Consider the following 18,474-nt stretch of genomic DNA (forward strand, 5'->3'; position numbering starts at 1 on the left):
ATGAAACACAGTCATGCCAACAAACTTGTGCTTACAGCATTGCCTAGGGGTGTGTGACTCACCCATCCCGCTCCATTGCTTCTGACCATTGTGCAGGTCTGGATTTGAGCTCCGTTTCTGAAATGTGAATTCAGGCTGAAGTGTAGACTCAGACATTTATGTAATGTGCAACTTGCCTGTGTCCAGGAGAAGCAGCCATAAACTACTCCAGGCTGGAGGTAAGGTACTCTCCATCTCTCTCCAGGTGAAGCTGTGCCACTCTACAGGAAGATTTTAGAGGACACGAGATGAAAAAACCCCCAATAGACCAAGCCTTGGAAAAAAGCTTACCCAGCTTGTTCTCCCCATTACCTAGTTGTGAGGCCCTGACCAAGAAGGGGAAGACCTTGGTTCTAGTCTCCCCTCAGCTAGGCGTGGAAGTCATTTGAGCCCACCATTCCTATTGCTTAGAACTGTGGCTCTCAGTCTTCTTGGATTCAAGATGCCTGTTGCTGGATGCAAGGCAGTGTTTGTGAATCGAATGGCACCAATTTCAAAAACCGATTGATGTATTACAGTGCTTACCTCCTGCCAGAGGGGCTGGGCAATCATCCAGGCAGGAATGAGCTTGAGCCTGTGCTTATCTGCCTGGGGACCCTGGTTGAGAATCACTGGCTTAGAAACAGTGCCCTTGCCTTGTGCTGCAGCTAGTGCATTGCCTGAAAGGAATTACAATGTCATAGGGGCAGAAGAAAAGCAACTGAGAGGAAGCCTGGCTTTGTGGCCTAGTGAGGAGGGCATTCTCATTGGCAGAAGAGGGCCCTGGCCTTGCTCCCCATGATCTTTAGGGATTTTAGGCTACACCTATTTAATGCATAAGCAGCCTGAGGGGCTAGAACTGAGGAATGACCGACTCCTAGGAAAGCCATCACCATTTGACTACAGCATCAGCTTGTGTTTCCGTGCTCCCATGAATCTTGCATTTGGGTGCACCTAGGGGCCAGCTTCACCTGGCAGGGAGGAAGAGACACTGAGGTACCTAGCCCACAGCCTGGTGGCTGGGGAATATCTCTGAGCAGTAGGTTCAAGTCCCCTGGAGCACTATGTGCAAACGCACATAAAATAGCAAGGGGAGAAAAACAGTTCCTTTTTCTGCCTCCTGTATTGTAAAGAAAAAGCAGAAAAGATGTTATTTCTTTACCATGTTTGAATAAACAAGACCATTTAAAATAAGAATCAAGCCAACATTCCCATGAACATTTATTCTTGCCAGCAGAGACTAATGAAGTACACGAGCTCCTTGCTAAAGATGAGCCATAGTGAGGAGACACCTCATTAATCTGAAGGCAGGCCCTTGTTGTCCTGACTGTCAAACTTCCCCAGTATTAATGACCTTGCTGCCTCCATGTACACAGGTCTTTGGCATGGTTGGAGAGGTGATTGTCTAGTGCTGCTGCGCACTTTGAAGCCTCTTCATTTTCATTTTCTGCCTTCTAGCCAGTCTCAGCTTTTTGGTCTTTAAGAAGTTGTCTTCTAACTGGTACAAGAAATCTTCAATTATTCCAACCTGCAAAAGTAAACAAATGATGTCAAAGGCACATTGCTCTTGCATATAAATACAAAAATCCTCTAAAATAGGTATGTTCTAGCTAAATAAACAGTGTCATTTTTGAGGAGGGAGGGAATGGGAGAGTGCTCCCAAAGAACTGGCTGGTGCAATTGTGCCTAATTTCATTTTTGCCCCTTTCCATTGGGCTGCAACTGCTTTACCAATGTGGACTAGACTCTTGCATTGAGTTCTGCACATTGAAAGTAAGAATTTATCACAACACTGTCTGTAAATGGCATTGAAAAACAGCCACTTTAAAAAGAAGGCATGATGAGGAAATTAATCTCAAGCAAGTTTCCCTGATAAGGAAAGAATGCCGAAAGAGAACAGAGGCTTCTGGCATTTATATGCCGAAAGTCAGCACAGGGAGAAAAATGAGTATTCCACATTGCTATGGCAAGAGCCATTTTTCTATTAAATCAAAATGAAGTTCTGAATAAATACATTTTCCTATGAAATATCTTTCACCAGGGGATACAGCAAAAGAATAAAAGATGCACAACAATAATTCCTGAAGCCATCAGTCTTCTCCACGAATAAAATCATAATTATTCTAATAAATGGCACTTTTGGACACATGCATGTTTTTCTGTCAACAACCTCTTTAAAAACAATCCGGAGAGCATGTGCAAGTGGGACGGAGCGCAGGTGTTCTATAAACACGGACGCAGTCATATTTACTTGGCTATCCCTGCCTACAGGCTCAGTTTATTCATCTCCACTGTCATCTGCTGACATGTGCAGCATTCCCATAAGGGAGCACGAGATCCTACTGAGTTTAAACTTACTTACAGACATGCCCATAGACCCTATATAATGCAAGCATCTAAAGAATCAATCTCCCAATTGCATTCTAAGCTATACTCTTTTAAAGAAAAGTCTTAATCTATCATTTTGACACACATTCAGTGGAGCGTTGCTTTTGTCACAACAGAATGGCTATGAATTAGTCTGAGCAGAGCTTACCATTGCATTTATTCATAAACTGGGCTGCTTGTGCAGTCCTGCTATGCCCCTGAAGCTTGGCTCTAAGCAGCTCTATTAGTCCGTGGTTATGTCTAACGATGGTGATGGCTGGCAGGGGGGAAGCTACAAGTGCAAAAGACTGCAGGGAATGCTTCTCCTGTGCTGCCTTTCGAAGGTCCAACAGTCTCCATGATTTGGAGGAGTCACTGCCTTGGCAGTGTAGAGGTTTTCAGTGGGACATCTATGCTCAGCACTTTGCTAGAGGGCCCCATGATACCCAAGCACAGGGTCCTCAGCTCCCATGGGAAACCTGGGTGTCCATACGTTAAAAAGCTCTACTACAATAACACACATGTGCTCTTACCAAGCCTGGGGCCTCACTGACAGAGAGAGAGAGACTCTCAACCCTGGAGCACTTAGAGTTGACCCACACAAAAGGTGACATCTGAACAAAGCTCACAGGCATTCAATGACTGTCACAAGGTCACACATAGGACGTCTGTGGCAGATCTGGGTATCAACCCCCGAGACCCAGTGCAGTAGTGTTAAGCACAACAATGTCCTGCAACACTACTCTGCCTTGCAAGGCCTCTTGCTTTTTCTTGAGGTCAACATCCTTCTTTTGTTTCGCCAATAATTTGGAGGGGAGGAGTTTGGCAGCAGGAAAAACAAATCCCAGGACTCTTAGCACCCCCCCCCCCCCATTTTCAAATAATTGTTCTGAATTCTTATTCAAAATAGGCTAGGTGGCAGAGGAAAAAGGGGGAACATTTCTCTACTGAGCTCTCGAGAGATAAGAAAATGGTGCCGCATTGGCCTTGTGGTTTATAATGTAATCAGAAAAACCTGGATGAAATCGGGTTCAGATCACAAATCACAACTCCTTCGCTATTATGCACCACTGATATTTAACACACCTGTCAGATCAAGACTCCAGAAGTTTTTATAATATGGCATAGCAAGGGTGGAAATACCAGCTGCTTGCATAATTGCCATGTTACTGACACAGCTGATGAGCTGATGATGTTATTTGCACAGCAGTGATGGCATTCAAACAATATCTGACTTACAATTATAATATAAGCAGCGAGCCTAAGCACGATTTAGAGTACTGTATGAACACAATGCAAGTACATGCCTTTAGCAAGATGAGTGGAGGGGGAGGATGGGGAGGAATGACTTAAAAATGTCTTTTGGTGGCTGCTGTTTTCAGCAGTGCGTAGTCATGGCTTTTACCATGCACATCTCTTTTAAAAAGGTAAACTGGAGGCATTATGTTCTTCCTCTTTGCCTTGATTTAAAATCTTTAAAAGTGCAGAAAAAACCACCTTAGTGACTCATTGGGATGATGAATATTTTAAATCAATAGTTTTGTTTTTTTGATGATTGTTCAAAATGTAATTTATGGATGGCAGGCTGAAGGGCACAGCCAGCAAGTGGCACTCTATAGGTTACTGTCACAGAGCAGTGCTTTTTGGAGGTAGTAGCCCTGTCTATTGCAGAAGATACTAGAAATACTGGTTTCTTATATTCAAACAGCGTAATAATGAATTCTGATGTCTACTGACAAGGTTAAATCAAAACCTTGCGTTCTTACCCAAGGAAATCTACCACTGAGATCCAGACGCACGATTTGGCCTACAGGCTTGGTGCTTGCAAATATTTTTAATGACTCTCATGTGGCTCATTTCTGGTCTGATCCTATGCCCACTGAAACCCATGAAGGTAAACCTGTCCTTTTCAACTTCCTTCCTCTGCTATCCATGCCATATAGATGCAGAGTGATCCATACTGGTGTCAATGGCAGGATCAGCTGCATTAGGACTGGCCCATAAGAGAAGCCTCACAGTAAAGCTCCTTAATTTCTTCTCTACAGATAAGAAATTGCACTTCATCTCTGTGTCCAAATGAACACAGCCTCACAGGGCCCTGTGTTGAGGTACAAATCCCAAAGTTCTTGATGACCTGTGAGCCTACAAGGCCAGATGACTGGACTTCCAGCTGTGCTTTATTCTGGGGCTACACTGAGCTGTCCCTTCTCAAGTGCCCAGCCCATTTCTTCATGCCTTCTTGCAGTGGCAGCAGAAACTGTTTCTGCTGCACGCATTTCAGTTGAGAACAGCCCAAGCTCATGCCCTTCAGGGTAGACAAGGCCTATCATGGTTGCTATCCTCTCTTCTTTGGTAGTTCTCCATCTAGTGTTGTTCCCGGTCCTCCTTTTTCTCATAGGGTCGCTCCAAACTGGCCCCAGTAGTCAGAGGAGAGTAGGGGAGATGGGGAAAGACATTACAGCAGGAAGAACAAAGAGAAACGTGGGAAAGAGATGAAGGAAAGATGTTCTGGGCAAGAGATGGAAGAAAAGGCTAATCATCAGGTCTGTGTGAAGCAGCAAATACTTGTTTCGGATTTGGCTGATTAGGAGGGACAGTAATTCGATTCACTGTCCCAATTCGATTTGGCTGATTTGGGATTGGAGCTTTGGCACTGATTTGGTGATTCGGCCAAGACTAAAGAGGCAGCAGTCCTCGACAACACTGGACACAGCTGCCTCCAGTTGTTATGTCTGTTGTGGTGAATGGAGGGAGGAGGGAAAGGGTGTGTGTCAGGGGCCAGATCAACGCCCCCACAGAGAAGAAGGGATTGGAGCTGGGGCTTGGACAAGCTGCCCAGCTGGGGTGGGGGGCTCCCAACACTGCACCACTGCATGCCAGTGGTCCGGGAGCTGCTTTTCTGGTGGCTCCTCTGGCGGCTTTCACTGCCAATCCAGGAGGGCATGGGAATGGGTGTTTGCCCCGGATCTGCATGGGGTGGGCTGGGTTGGGCTGCACTCCAGATGGGCAGCAGAAGGCACTGGGAGCAGGGGCTTTGCCCTCCTGCCAATCACCTGGCCGGGGCAGGAGGCATGGGACAGCGCTGCTGCGCTGCCTTTGACAAGCAGCGTGGAGCAGGGAAAGCTGCTGCTGCAGCCTCCCTGTGCCTCCCAGAGAAGCTGTGGCTTTGCCCCGCCATGGCTGGGTGAGCAGCAGCAGGGCAGGCGCATGCACCCAGATCGGGGCAGGGCTCATGGCAGGGGCTATGGGGAATTCTGGGGTGGCTGCAGCCGTAGCCCCCTCTCCACTGCTCTCTGTCGGGGGGCAGAGCCAGGGCTGCGCTCCAGGCTGTGGCTGGGGCTAGCTACCCAGAGCGCAGCCGTGGCTCCACCCGCCCCACAGAGCACAGCCCGGGAGTGGGGGCTTGCCACCTGGAGCATAGCCCTGGCTCTCCCTGCCCGCAGAGAGCAACCCAGTGGCAGGCGACTGAGGCTAGCCTCCTGGAGCACAGCCTAGCCCAGCTTGCTCCACGGAGATGTGGGGGCACATGCCAGCTCCCATGCCCTCCTGGACTTGGGGAGCCCCCCTCTCCAAGCCCCATGCCTCCCCACCCCAGCTCCAATCCCTCCCTTGCTGTGGGGGTGTTGACCTGCCCCCCCATACCCCATATCCCTTCCCTCTGCCCTCCGCCCACAACAGACTTACCAGCTGGAGGCACCTGTCTCCAGCGTCGTGGAGGACTGCTGCCTGTACAATATGTGGCTGAGTCTCCAAATCGATTCGGAGGCTTCTGAATCAATTCAGACCTTTTAATGGGTCTCCCGATTCAATTGGGATTTGGAGATGGAGCTGCTGAATTTGAGCCAAATTTCCTTAGAATTGAATCAGCTACTGAAGCTTTGCCCGGCCCTACTAATCATATAGCAAATTCTGCAGTGGGCCCCCTCCCCATCACATCACATCACATCACATCGGCAGGCTGTGAGTGCTATGGCAGCTTACACCAAATATAAAAATCGAGTCTTTTATGAGATGATGACAACATGATATAGAAGCTGTCGATTGGAGATTCTAGGAGCTGGTTAGTGGAAAAATCATGGAATTTGACACGGAGAAAACATGGGAGAAAATCTGGGACTGTGGGGTAAACATATCAGCTACTACAGTTTTAGAACAAATGTTAGCATTTCACTCACTCATCTTAGTTGCGTAGTCACAGCTAGCAACTTTACCTATATAGGGATCTCCATGCCTATGCCAAAGGTATCACTATTTTGAGCTATGCTATCTGCAGTGTAATGAAAGATCACTCAGTATAAGTTTATGGCTGGACTCGTGTTTAGGATGTTGTCTTTGAAGTCATAAGTAGGTGTTTGCATCATGTCTGGCAGCAGTCTATTCCAGACCTTGGGGGCTCTGACTGTCAAGAAATTCTTCCTTACGTCCAGCCTGAAACGGTCCTGAAGGAGTTTGTGACCATTTTACCTTGTCATCCCTTGGGGCGCTCTGGTGAACTGACGTTCCCCCAGATCCTGGTGAACACCCTGATAAACTTATAAGTGGCCATCAGATCACCCCTGAGCCTGCGCTTTTCCAGGCTAAAGAGTCCCATAACTCTCAGCCTGTCGTCGTAAGGTCTGTTTTCCTGACCTCTGATCATGCACGTGGCTCTTCTCTGCACTCTCTCACGCTTCTCCACATCCTTTTTGAATCGTGGAGCCCAAAATTGGACACAGTACTCCAGCTGTGGCCTCATCAAGGCCGAGTACAAAGGGAGAATGACGTCCTGGGATCTGCTTGCGAAGCAACTATGGATGCAAGCCAGCGTTTTGCTTGCTTTACTAGCCGCAGCATCACACTGAAGGCTCATGTTCATCTTGTGGTCAGTCATGACCCCCAAGTCCTTTTTGTCCATAGTACAAGCCAGCGCAGCATTGCTGAGCCTATAAGCATGCTGCGGGTTTTTCCTCCCAGGTTGAAGAACCTTGCATTTTTTGGTGTTAAACACCATCAGGTTTTTGTCCGCCCATTTTCTGAGCCTGTCCAGGTCAGCCTGGATCACCCTCGTGTCTTCAGGTGTGGACGCTTTACCCCAAAGTTTGGTGTCGTTGGTGAACTTGGCCAGTTTGCTTCTGATATCAATGTCCACATCATTAATGAAGATATTGAATAGTGTAGGCCCAAAGCCAGAGCCTTGAGGGACCCCACTGGTCACAGGGTACCATGACGATTGACTTACATCAACCACCACCCTCTGGGTCCGACCACGGAGCCTATTCCCCAGCCAGTGGATTGTGGTGAAGCTGAGGCCGCAGTGGGCCAGTTTTGCTAAGAAGTGACCATGAGATACCAGATCGAAGGCTTTTTTAAAGTCAAGATATACAACATCAATGACTTCTCCCTTGTCCAGGTGATAGGTCACCTGGTCATAACAGGAAATAAGATCGGTCAAGCAAGACCTACGTGCAACAAACCCGTGCCGGGTATCCCTCAGGATGTTGCCATCGGCCAGTCTGTTAAAAATGGCCTCTTTGATGATCTTTTCTAAGACCTTCCCCAGGACAGAAGTCAGGCTGATGGGCCTGTAGTTAGCTGGATCCACTTTCCTCCCTTTCTTGAAGATAGGCACCACATTGGCCTTCTTCCAGTCTTCAGGCACTACACCAGAGCGCCAGGAGCTCTTGAAGATCTGTGCCAGGGGCTGAGCTACGATGCTAGTCAACTCCTTGAGTACCCTGGGATGTAGACTGCCAGGGCCGGCTGACTTAAAGGTGTTCAGGCTCTCAAGGTGTTCCTTCACAAGGTCATCATTGATGGAGGGTAAGGAATCACCCTCACCCAGGCATTCCTGTCTTGTAATGGGCAGGGGTGCCCCCTGGGTCTGCTGAAAAATTGATGCAAAGTACTTATTTACCAAGTTGGCTTTTTCCTGGGCATCGGTTCCATCTGGTTCAGCAGGGGTCCAATGTTGACCTTACTTTTCCTCCGGCTCCTCACATATCTAAAAAAGGACTTTTTATTGTCCTTGATACTTGCAGCTAGGTGGAATTCCATCGCAGCCTTGGCTTTCCTGGTTCGCTCCCTGCAGGTCCAGACCAGTGCAGAATATTCCTCCTTGGAGGTGGATCCAGTCCTCCATCCTTTGTAGGTCTGTCTTTTTAGAGGACAGTCTGCTAGTTCCCTGCAGAGCCAAGGGGGCTGCTGTGCTCTTTTGCTGCCTTTCCTCCGAGACAGAATAGACTTAGCTGGTGCATCCAGGATCGCTCCCTTGAGAAGCAGCCACTCATCCTGAACCCCACTCACCTTTAGGTCATAGTCCTTTAGGGTTTCACCTCCTGAGCTTGTCAAAGTCAGCTTTCCTGAAGTCGACGACTTCTGTATTGCTGACTGACTTGCCGGTTTTACGGAGGATGGTGAAGGTAATCAGCTCATGGTCAGTGTCACCCAGCTTCCCTTCAATCATTAGGTCGCTGATTAGGTCATCCCCTGTAGCCAGTACCAGGTCAAGCAGCTCTTTATCTCTCGTTGGCCCTCTTGTCGGCCCTTCTTGCATCAGGTAGAGCTCATCCACGCACTGGAGAAAGCTTTGCGACTGTTCAGATTTGGCTGAGCGCTCTTCCCACGAGATGTCTAGGTAGTTGAAGTCTCGCATGATGACCATGCACTGGGAGCATGCAGCTTCAGTCAATTCCCTGGTGAACTCCTGGTCAAGCTCTTGATCCTGGGTAGGAGGTCTGTAATAGACTCCCACCATTGTGTCCCCTGTGTGTGTTCCCCATGGATTTTAACCCAGAGGGTCTCCAATTGTCCACGCTGAGATGAGGAAAAAGAGGAAAAGAAATTACAAAGGAATAACACATTCAGAAGGAATGAGACTCCAGAGGGTAAACAGAAGAGGAAAGAGTTGTGGAAAAATATAGAAAGGATGGTTTTGGAGAGGGCAAGATTTTTAAATATGGGAGCTGGGTATGAAAGAATGTGGGGAAAAAAAAACCATGCTGCAAAGGGACTGAGACAGAGTGCTATTATATAAGGATTAGGAGCCCTATAAATCAAGAACGCAAGCAAACATTCTCCCACACACCTTGAGCTCAAGCCATCTCCCTTGTCAGATGCTATGTGACAAGGGATCTGGTGAAGTAGGTTGTTGCCTACCAAAGCTCAAGGCTCTCTGAACTAGTTAGTTTCTTCGATGCCACCTCTACTTTCTGCCCGACTTCAGACTAACATGGTGACCCACCTCTCTGTTTCCTTTGGTTACCAGAATCCACAGCCACACTGGGACTGTTTACAGCCTACTTCAGGGCTATTCAACTGGCAGCAGAGGCCACATCCAGCCCAGGAGTGGCAACATACAGCCTGCGGGCTCCCATCTGGCCATGACTTCTGCTGCTGTGGCAGGCAGGGTTCCTAGGGCAGGACAGCACTCTGGGAGGGGGCTTGGGGAGCCCATTGCTTGTGCAATGTTGCCCATGTAGGATGAGAGGGTCATGCTGCCTGTCCAGTGTGTGGCTGCAGTAGCATGCAGCCCACTTGATGTACCACTTGAGGCCCCCGACTGCCCAGAAGTTGGATAGCTCTGCTCTACTTCATACAGACATTTAGTGGTTGACAGACACACTGCATTGAACAGAACATGCATGTTAAGAGGCATGTGACCCACCTTAACTGTGCCTACTTTAAAACTTCAGAGCTGGGTGGAGAGGAGGATTTGCTCAATTCAAATCACAAGGTTACAGGCTCCACCTTGCACTCCTCACCACACCTTTTCTTCCCACTGTTGTTGAGACACATGCATCTAAGTACTGCAGCAAAAGACTTACTCTTTAAACAATACTTTTTTACTTCACCTTTTTCATTTTTAAAGAACATCACTGACATGACTGACAGAAGGTTTGTGTCTGCCTGCCTTCAGTTCCACATGTAAAGGCTCTTTCTGACACATTTTGAGAAGGTGAAAGGTATAATTAACACACTGTAATGACTGGCTGGGCTGCAAGTCAATTACTCTGCACTATATTATAATTCTGACTTCACTATGAAAAGTAGCTGGTCTGTGGTTCATTTAGCTACAAAGGTGAACAGCTCATATTTAACTGAATTATTCTCCAAAATCATACAGAAGTTGTAAACAGTTAAATACTCTGGGCACATTTATTTAATGTCAGTCTGCAATGCAAATAGGAGTTCTTTGGACAATGTAACAACAGGACTAACTTGAAGGCTGAATTGCAGAATTTCCCATCACTCAACCAGGCTGTCTAGTTTTTCCTTTAGCTTAGTGTACAATTCAGAAGTAATTTTCTAGCACTTTTGAAAGTGACATTAAACAGAGCCCTGCACAAAGGAACGAACAATACAGGCCCTGTTTGAAGTGAACAAAGATATTTCTACTCCTGACCTTACTTATCTCACCAGTAGGATCCAGGAAAGGGCGCATACAGAACAGAAACACAGGACTGTTGACAGAGCTCATCAGCTGGCAAAGGGCCGCATGGTACAGGCAATGAATTCCAGGAATGCCACTCAGCTGTACCGCCTGCAGTTCTCTTCTCTGGATGCACTGTTGGTTGCTCTGGGAAGCTGAGAGCACCTAGACAGCATTTGCTGGATGCATCTACATTTTAGACTCTGGATTTCTGCAACTAGCCACCCAGAGTTCCTGTACAATTCGCCATAATTTATGTAGGTGTTTTTTTTTCTTTCACTTCATATCTTGGACACCATTAGAACCCAGATCACGAGCATTTCATTTACTATATTGATTCACCAGGAAAACTATCTGAAGCATTAAGTCTACCTTAGGTATTAAAAAGAAGGTAGTAAAAGGAACCATTAAGCCTTCCTTTTAATATCTTCCACAGTATGCCTATTTGGCTATGATGCCCTTTTTCCTATTGCCAGATTCTCCTGCCAGATTCTTGTCATAGCTTCATAGATTGAAAGGGGCTGAAAGGGACCTCAGAAGATCATGGGGTCCAGCCCCCTGCACCGAGCAGGAAAGACAACTGGGGTCAGGTGACCCCAGCGAGGTGACCGTCCAGGCTCCTCTTGAAGATCTCCAGGGTAGGTGATTGCACCACCTCTGGAGGGAGCTTATTCCACAGTCTGGACACCCTGACTGTGAGGTTTTTTTTCCTAATGTTGAGCCTGAAATGGTCTTCCAGGAGTTTGTGGCCATTACTCCTGGTTTTCCCCTCAGGTGCCCAGGCGAACAGTTGCTCCCCTAGTGTAGTGGTAAGCTGCTACCAGGTCCCCTCTCAGCCTTCTCTTCCTCAGGCTGAAGAGTCCCCGATCCCTCAGCCTCTCCTTGCATGGCTTGCCTCTGATCATACGGGTGGCTCTTCTTTGGTTTCTCTCAAGCTTGTCTGTGTCCTCGTTAAAGTGCGGTGCCCAGAACCGGACGCAGTACTCCAGCTGCGGTCTCCCCAGTGCTGAGTAGAGCAAAAGGATCACCTCCTTGGTTTTGCTGGAGATGCATCGATTGATGCATGCCAGAGTATTATTTGCCCTACTGGTTACAGCATCGCACTTTTCCTGTAGGCCTGTGCGAATAGGCAGCTATTCAATTCAGCTTCGGATCTGTCCGCTTTGGATGCCAGCGATCTGATCTGGAGCTCTGGATCGGTTTCCTGCTTTGATGTGATTTGAAAAGTGGTTTGTACATTAAAACAAGCACCTAACCTAACCTCATCACCAGAACTGAAGCCAACTTCCTGCAGCTCAAAACACAAAACCTGCCAACTATCCTCAGTACCCCCACAAACTGCACAGCAGAATCTGTCAAAGACAACAAAACCCAGCTACCTGTGGGGGCACATTCCTCACCTAAAAGCCACTCTGCCTCCAGTCTCTCAGGCCTGATCCTGAGAGGGAACAAATTACAATGCAAACCGCTTTTCAGAGCTGGGCCTATGAACTACACTTCATCAGCCTCCTAGGTAGTAGGTACGGAAACTCATGATCTCAGTAGAGACAGTGGAGTTCTGGCACACTGCGACCTGCCCAGGCACCTCTGCACTGCTACCTGCACCGCTACATCCCCCTTCCCCCTGTCCCTCCCCCCCGTCCCTCCCCCCCAGTGCCTCCATTTCCATTTTCACTCTGGCTTCTTTACTATTCCTTCCACCCAGGACCAACTGCAGGTACTTCCTCAGTCTGACAAAAGGGTTTTCATCCCCAAAGCTTTCTAGGATAGATTTTTTTTTAAGTACTCCTTTTTTTTCATAATAAACATATTGACATAAAAACACAAGATAAGCCATCACACACCATGAATAACATCATTTGTCCAACACAACACAACACAACAGCTTTACTTCTTGTTGTCAATTCCTTTATAAAACGACAGGCTCTGTGACAGTTCTGTCTGGGCACCTTTGATACTGGTGTTCATGCTACTGGTGCTGCTGATGTTACCTTTGATACTGGTGTTGATGCTACTGGCTTGAGGCTGTAGGGGAGGAGGAGACCTCACTGGGGCACACTGCTGTGCTGTGCAGAGGCCCCAGCACCAGGAAGGGCGCACCTTAACACACACACGCAGTGTCACCCATCCACATCACGAGTTTTGCCTGTTAGCAGCCAGAGGTGCAGGGCCCCAGAAGCCAGACTCCCCCTGCACCTATCTCCTTGACAGCTGGCAGGCTTCCTGGCGTCAGCAGGGGCCACCATCCCTGCAGTTTTCAGCCTGCTGTGCCTTAACACACACAGGGTCAACTAGGTCACGAGTTTTGCCTGTCAGCAGCTTGAGGTTCAGTTCCCCACAAACCCCTGCATCGATCTTCTTGAAACTTGGCAGTCTTCATGGCCTCATGCTGTTTTGATGTACTCAGCAGAGGTGGTTTTACTGGTGGCAAAAAGAGGAGCTTTGGGTGTGGACATGCTCATAATTATCAGCAAAACCTGGTAGCATAGACTAGGCCAGACTCTCCCTTAGACAACTGGCTTTGACCACATGTGCTGATAGGGCATAAAACGTAGTAGGCGCCATAAAGAATTCAGGCTATTTTCATGCAAGTCCTGATAACTCAATGATGTCACTAAACTTTTCAACATTGGCTGCAAAAGGGCTGTTCTAAGAACCAGAGATCCATGACCAGCAACTACCAGACAATTATAAGGAAGCCATTGATTTATCCAATACATGGAGAAGCAGTTTTGGTTGCAAAATAGCTGTAATGCATGTGTGTCTTTTAAAAGGCCAGCAGGATAATATTTTAAATCTGGGTATGAATATGCCCCATACTAGCTGCTTAGAGAGTTGATATTAGCAGGAGGAATAGGAGTTGGTACTACAGAGGAGCATGGCAATACAGGACAGATATTTACTTTAATATTTAAATAGATATGCAACAGGCTGATTCATTTTTAGACTTGACACAGTGTACATTTTTTTAAAGCAGCCATGTCACTTAGGACCAAATATAAAAAGCTACTCAAGTGCCAATCTCCCAGTTAGGTTCCTAAATTCTTATTGATTTCAGTCAATTAAGTCCCAAAAGCTAGTTTCATAGTTGGTAGGGTTGGAAGGGACCTGAGCAGATCAACAAGTCCGACCCCTGCCATGGCAGGAAATGAGTACTGGGGTCAAATCAGTGTTCATCCAGCCTCCTCTTAAAGACCCCCAGGGTAGGAGCCAGCACCACTTCGCTCAGAAGTTGGTTCCAGATCCTAGTCGCCCTGACAGTGAAGTCGCGCCTCCTGATGTCTAATCTGAATTTACCCTCTGCCAGCTTGTGATTGTTATTTCTAGTCACTCCTGGTAGTGCTCGGGGGAACAATGCGTGCTGGTCCCCCTGACTAGTTTGTAACAGGCCACTAGATCCCCCCTCAGCCTTCTCTTGTGGAGGCTGAATAGGTTCAGGTCCTGCAGCCTCTCTTCGTAGGGTCTGCCCTGCTGACGCCCGGCCATGCGGGTGGCCCTCCTCTGGAGCCTCTCCATGTTGTCCACATCCTCCCTGAAGTGCGGAGCCCAGAACTGGACGCAGTACTCCAGCTGCGGCCTGACCAGTGCTGTATAGAGGGGAAGGATCACTTCCTTGGACCTGCTTGAAACGCATCTGTGGATGCATGACAAGGTACGGTTGGCCTTCCTGACTGCATCCCCACGCCGCCGGCCCATGTTCATCTTGGTGTCAATGATGACTCCAAGATCATTTTCTGCCTCTGCACTGATGAGAAGGGAGTTCCCCAGCCTGTAGGTATGGTGCCGGTTCTTCCTCCCCAGGTGCATCACCTTGCACTTGTCAGTGTTGAATCCCATCCTATTCTCATCCACCCACCCCTGTAGCCTCTCCAGGTCTGATTGCAGCCTGGTCCTCCCTTATAGCATGCCCACATCCCCCCACATCTTAGTATCTTCTACAAATTTGAACAGGGTGCTTTTTTACTCCCTTGTCCAAGTTGCTGATAAAGATGTTGAACAGTGCAGGCCCGAGGACCAAGCCCTGGGGGGACCCCACTGCCCACATCCCTCCAGGTCAAATAAGACCTGTCCACTACCACTCTCTGCATGCGGCCCTCCAGCCAATTAGTGACCCATCTGACTGTGTAGGTATTGACACCACAATCCCCTAATTTTTTAATGAGAATGGGGTGAGAGACAGTGTTGAAGGCCTTCCTAAAGATCAGAAAGACTATGTCCACTGTGACACCTGCGTCCAAGGATTTTGTGACTTGGTCATAGAAGGCCACCATGTTGGTCTGACAGGACCTGCCTCAAGTGAACCCGTGTTGGTTGCCCCTAAGTATGATCTCCCCTGTTGGCCTCTTGTGGACATGCGCCAGGATAACCCTCTAAAAAAGCTTACCCAGGTCTGAGGTAAGACTAACAGGCCTATAGTTTCCTGGGTCCTCCTTCCTCCCTTTTTTCAAAATGGGAACCGCATTGGCCCTTTTCCAGTACTCTGGCACATTGCCAGAGCACCACGAGTGCTTGTAAAGCCGTGCCAGGGGTCCTGCAATGACCTCCGCTAATTCCCTCAGCACTCTGGGCTGGAGATCGTCAGGACCTGCTGATTTAAATACATCCAGCCCCTCCAAAAGTTCCCTAACTAGGTCCTCTCTGACCCTAGGCCTGGGTGCACCTCCCTTGGGGCCTATGGCAATCTTAGTGGGGGGGATGATCCAGGCTCTGCTCAGAAAAATGGAGGCAAAGAAGTTGTTAAATAGGTTAGATTACATCTTTTTTTGGAGCTGGCCTTTAAGGATCCCATTTCCATGCTTAAATCAGAAGCCATAATGACATGTAATGTCTAAATCTTAAAAATACTACTTTTCCTCTATTACTTAGCAGCTAGTGGAATAAGAAGGCAAGTAGGTTACCCCTAAACATCATGAAACATCTCTCAGCACCTCCCTCTTTCACTTTGGTTACCCAGCTTCTAAAGCACCTCAATGTAAAGAATATAGACAGTAAATAGCATACAAAGATACTAGGGACAGACATTACAATACACTGGTTTAAGTGATCAGAAACAGATTTAAACCTGTAACAGAACATAAGTTTATTGCACATAAGCCAGTTTTAAAATGGCTGAAATTGGTTTAAGATAAACCTGATTGAATATAGTATCAGACTTAACTGATTTAGGTCAAACCAGTTAATGCAATCTCTGTCCCAGACCCCTTCCTGGTTTAAGTTAAACCAGAGCCCCCAGAATCCCAGATGCTTTGCAGCCCTGGGCTGGGCTGTGCTCTTTGCTCCAGAAAACAGGGCTGGCCCTGCCCCTGTGCCTCCCCACTGCAGGCACAGCAGGGTCTGCCTGGCTCTCCCTGCCCCTTCCCCCTGTCGCCCACCTCGCCACTTGCTGCCAGCACTCCTGTGTCCAGGCCCAAATCACATGCATACATTTGATAACTATGCCTAAGTGATAAAGGTTTTTTGCTTGGACCTGCTTCTAGAAGAGGTCACCATTTGGATGCTATTACAGAACAACATTGGTTTGTTTTGTATTTCCCAGACATCTGGTTCACCTTCACTGCCATTTTTTTAATGAAATAAGCATGTTAAGTGAGAGATGGTTCTGTAACACATTTCCTTCCTAAAGGACCAAATTAGGAAAATACTAAAAAATGGTTCAGTGTCCACGGTTGTTAGCACATTAGAATTAATGTAATGCTAAAAACAGGTAGGGTAAGGGCAGTGTTTCATAATGGGAAAGTGAATAATGATAATAATGATGGATTACATTTACTAAGCACCCTCACAGCTTGAATGATCCCACTTCACTTTGCAAACTACTCTGCAAAAAATCACCAGGCAGAGTGCTTACTAGGAGGAGCAATCCTGCAAACTCCTGGCATTTCTTCTAGTAGCGAGCATCATAGTTTGTAGTATTTGCAGAATTGGACCCCATATACATTTCTGTAGCTCTGCTCTCAGGGGAAGCAGGTTGGCTCATATCACATACATGCAACACTGCATGGGAGAGAATACCAGGGAAATGCTGGCCAAAAGTACCCTATTAATAGGATCTTTAATGCCTAAAGTCCTGGGACTTAGTTGGGGTGGGGCGAGAACGAACAACCACCCCTAATTGGTAGCCAGACCGCTGAGTTTCCTAAGATTTCCTACTACACTGCTATGTTTTTCACCATTACTTAAAGGTATTCTATTAGCTCTTTTCCTACACAATGCATAGTGGAACAGATGAAAGCACTGATAGTAAAAGGGCTATCCGTCACCTGGTAGTGTTGTTTTGTACTGTTGCTCTACCAGCAAACTGAAGGCACTCAAGGATTAGCGGCTGAAGTTCTTCCTTTGTCTTGTGTTACATCAGACACTGATCTCTAAGTAGAAGAGGAGCTGCTAAGATGCAATCACTGTCAGTGGGACAAATTTACTCCTTTAGCACCTTGTTGAGGTATAATGACCAATCCATTACTAGAAATGCTCAAGTGACATTCTGCGTAATAGGCAGACAAGGTTCTTTGGGTAAATCTGATATCTTTGAGTTGGTCTAATAAAAGATACCAGATTTACCCAAAGAACCTTGTCTGCCTGTGTCCTCAGACCAACACGGCTACAACCTACATTCTCAATAATCTGTTCATCACTTCCTCTCTTCTAAGCATTTTGTACATGAAAGAGGAGCAAAGGGTTACATTTCGAGGGCAGCAGGTGATATGAGGGGTGGTACCTTCGAAATTTCTTTGGCTGCTTTTCTCACACCTTCCCTCTATATGGCAGAACCGCAATTCTTACTCCAGCACTCCTCTAACTCGTGTCCCCTCTGAAAATGTCACCAGGCTTGTTGCCATCCAAGTTGAAAACTAGACAAGTCTCAGTCTCTCTCGAAGTTGTCACAACTCCTGTCAGTTCTTCTTTCAGAGTATATCTAAATCAGCATTTCCCAACCTTTTGTTTCCAGTGGCACACTGACCCGGCCTCTCCCACCCTATGGCACACTGGCTGAATGCAGAGTGGGGGGGGGGGTGGCGAGTGGCCGGGCTCAGAGTGGGAGGGGCGAGGCAGGGTGGCGCGGCTGAACCCAGGGTGTAGATGCAAATCACTGGCTGGAGCCACGCCCCATCTGTCTGGCTGGCTGCAGCAGCAGCAGGGGGCGTGACTCCAGCCAGCAGGGGGCGTGACTCCAGCCCCAAATTCTGCAGCACACTTGGACGTGGCCGCGGCACACTGGTTGGGAAACACTGGTCTAAATACTGCATTTCCCATCCCTATCAGTAATCTGGTGTTTGCTCATCTTTCATCTACCCTTCAGCAACTTTTTGCCTGATTGTTGTGCTATACGTCTCCTTCTTTCTCTCTGATGCCACTACAACCATCTTCCTCTCCTGGGACTATTCATTTCCTTCTCATTGAATTTCCCTACTAGGTTTTCATTGCTTTCCCGGTCAGATCCACACTTCTAGTCCTCACCACCCTTGTCTTTTTCACTCAGTCACTCTTCAGAGTAGATTGGCTCCACTGTGGAGGTTCCAGTTGAAGCATGATATCTAGAAACATGGTATCTAGATATAGGATAGAACAGGAGCCATCTCCTAATCTACCCTATATCTATCTCTTTTGCAAGGCTGTGGACACCCATGCAAACTCCTGATACAGTGCACCAACAACCTGATAATCTAGGAAAAGAGACAGTGCAA

General features: G+C 47.6%; 1 protein-coding gene across 1 annotated transcript in view; it reads right to left on the minus strand.

Annotated features, from left to right (window-relative positions):
• Positions 1-1,243: 1,243 nt before the first annotated feature.
• SPATA16 (spermatogenesis associated 16) overlaps positions 1,244-18,474 on the minus strand; it is a 131,987-nt gene continuing 114,756 nt past the window's right edge. Inside the window, exon 10 of the mRNA XM_090054135.1 lies at positions 1,244-1,546. Coding sequence (XP_089910261.1) covers positions 1,424-1,546 — 123 coding nt within the window. The 3' untranslated portion in view covers positions 1,244-1,423. The remainder of the gene's footprint in view (positions 1,547-18,474) is intronic.

The sequence above is a fragment of the Crocodylus siamensis genome, chromosome 6, assembly GCF_052110815.1.
Source record: "Crocodylus siamensis isolate JL-2025a chromosome 6, ASM5211081v1, whole genome shotgun sequence".
NCBI lineage: Eukaryota > Metazoa > Chordata > Crocodylia > Crocodylidae > Crocodylus > Crocodylus siamensis.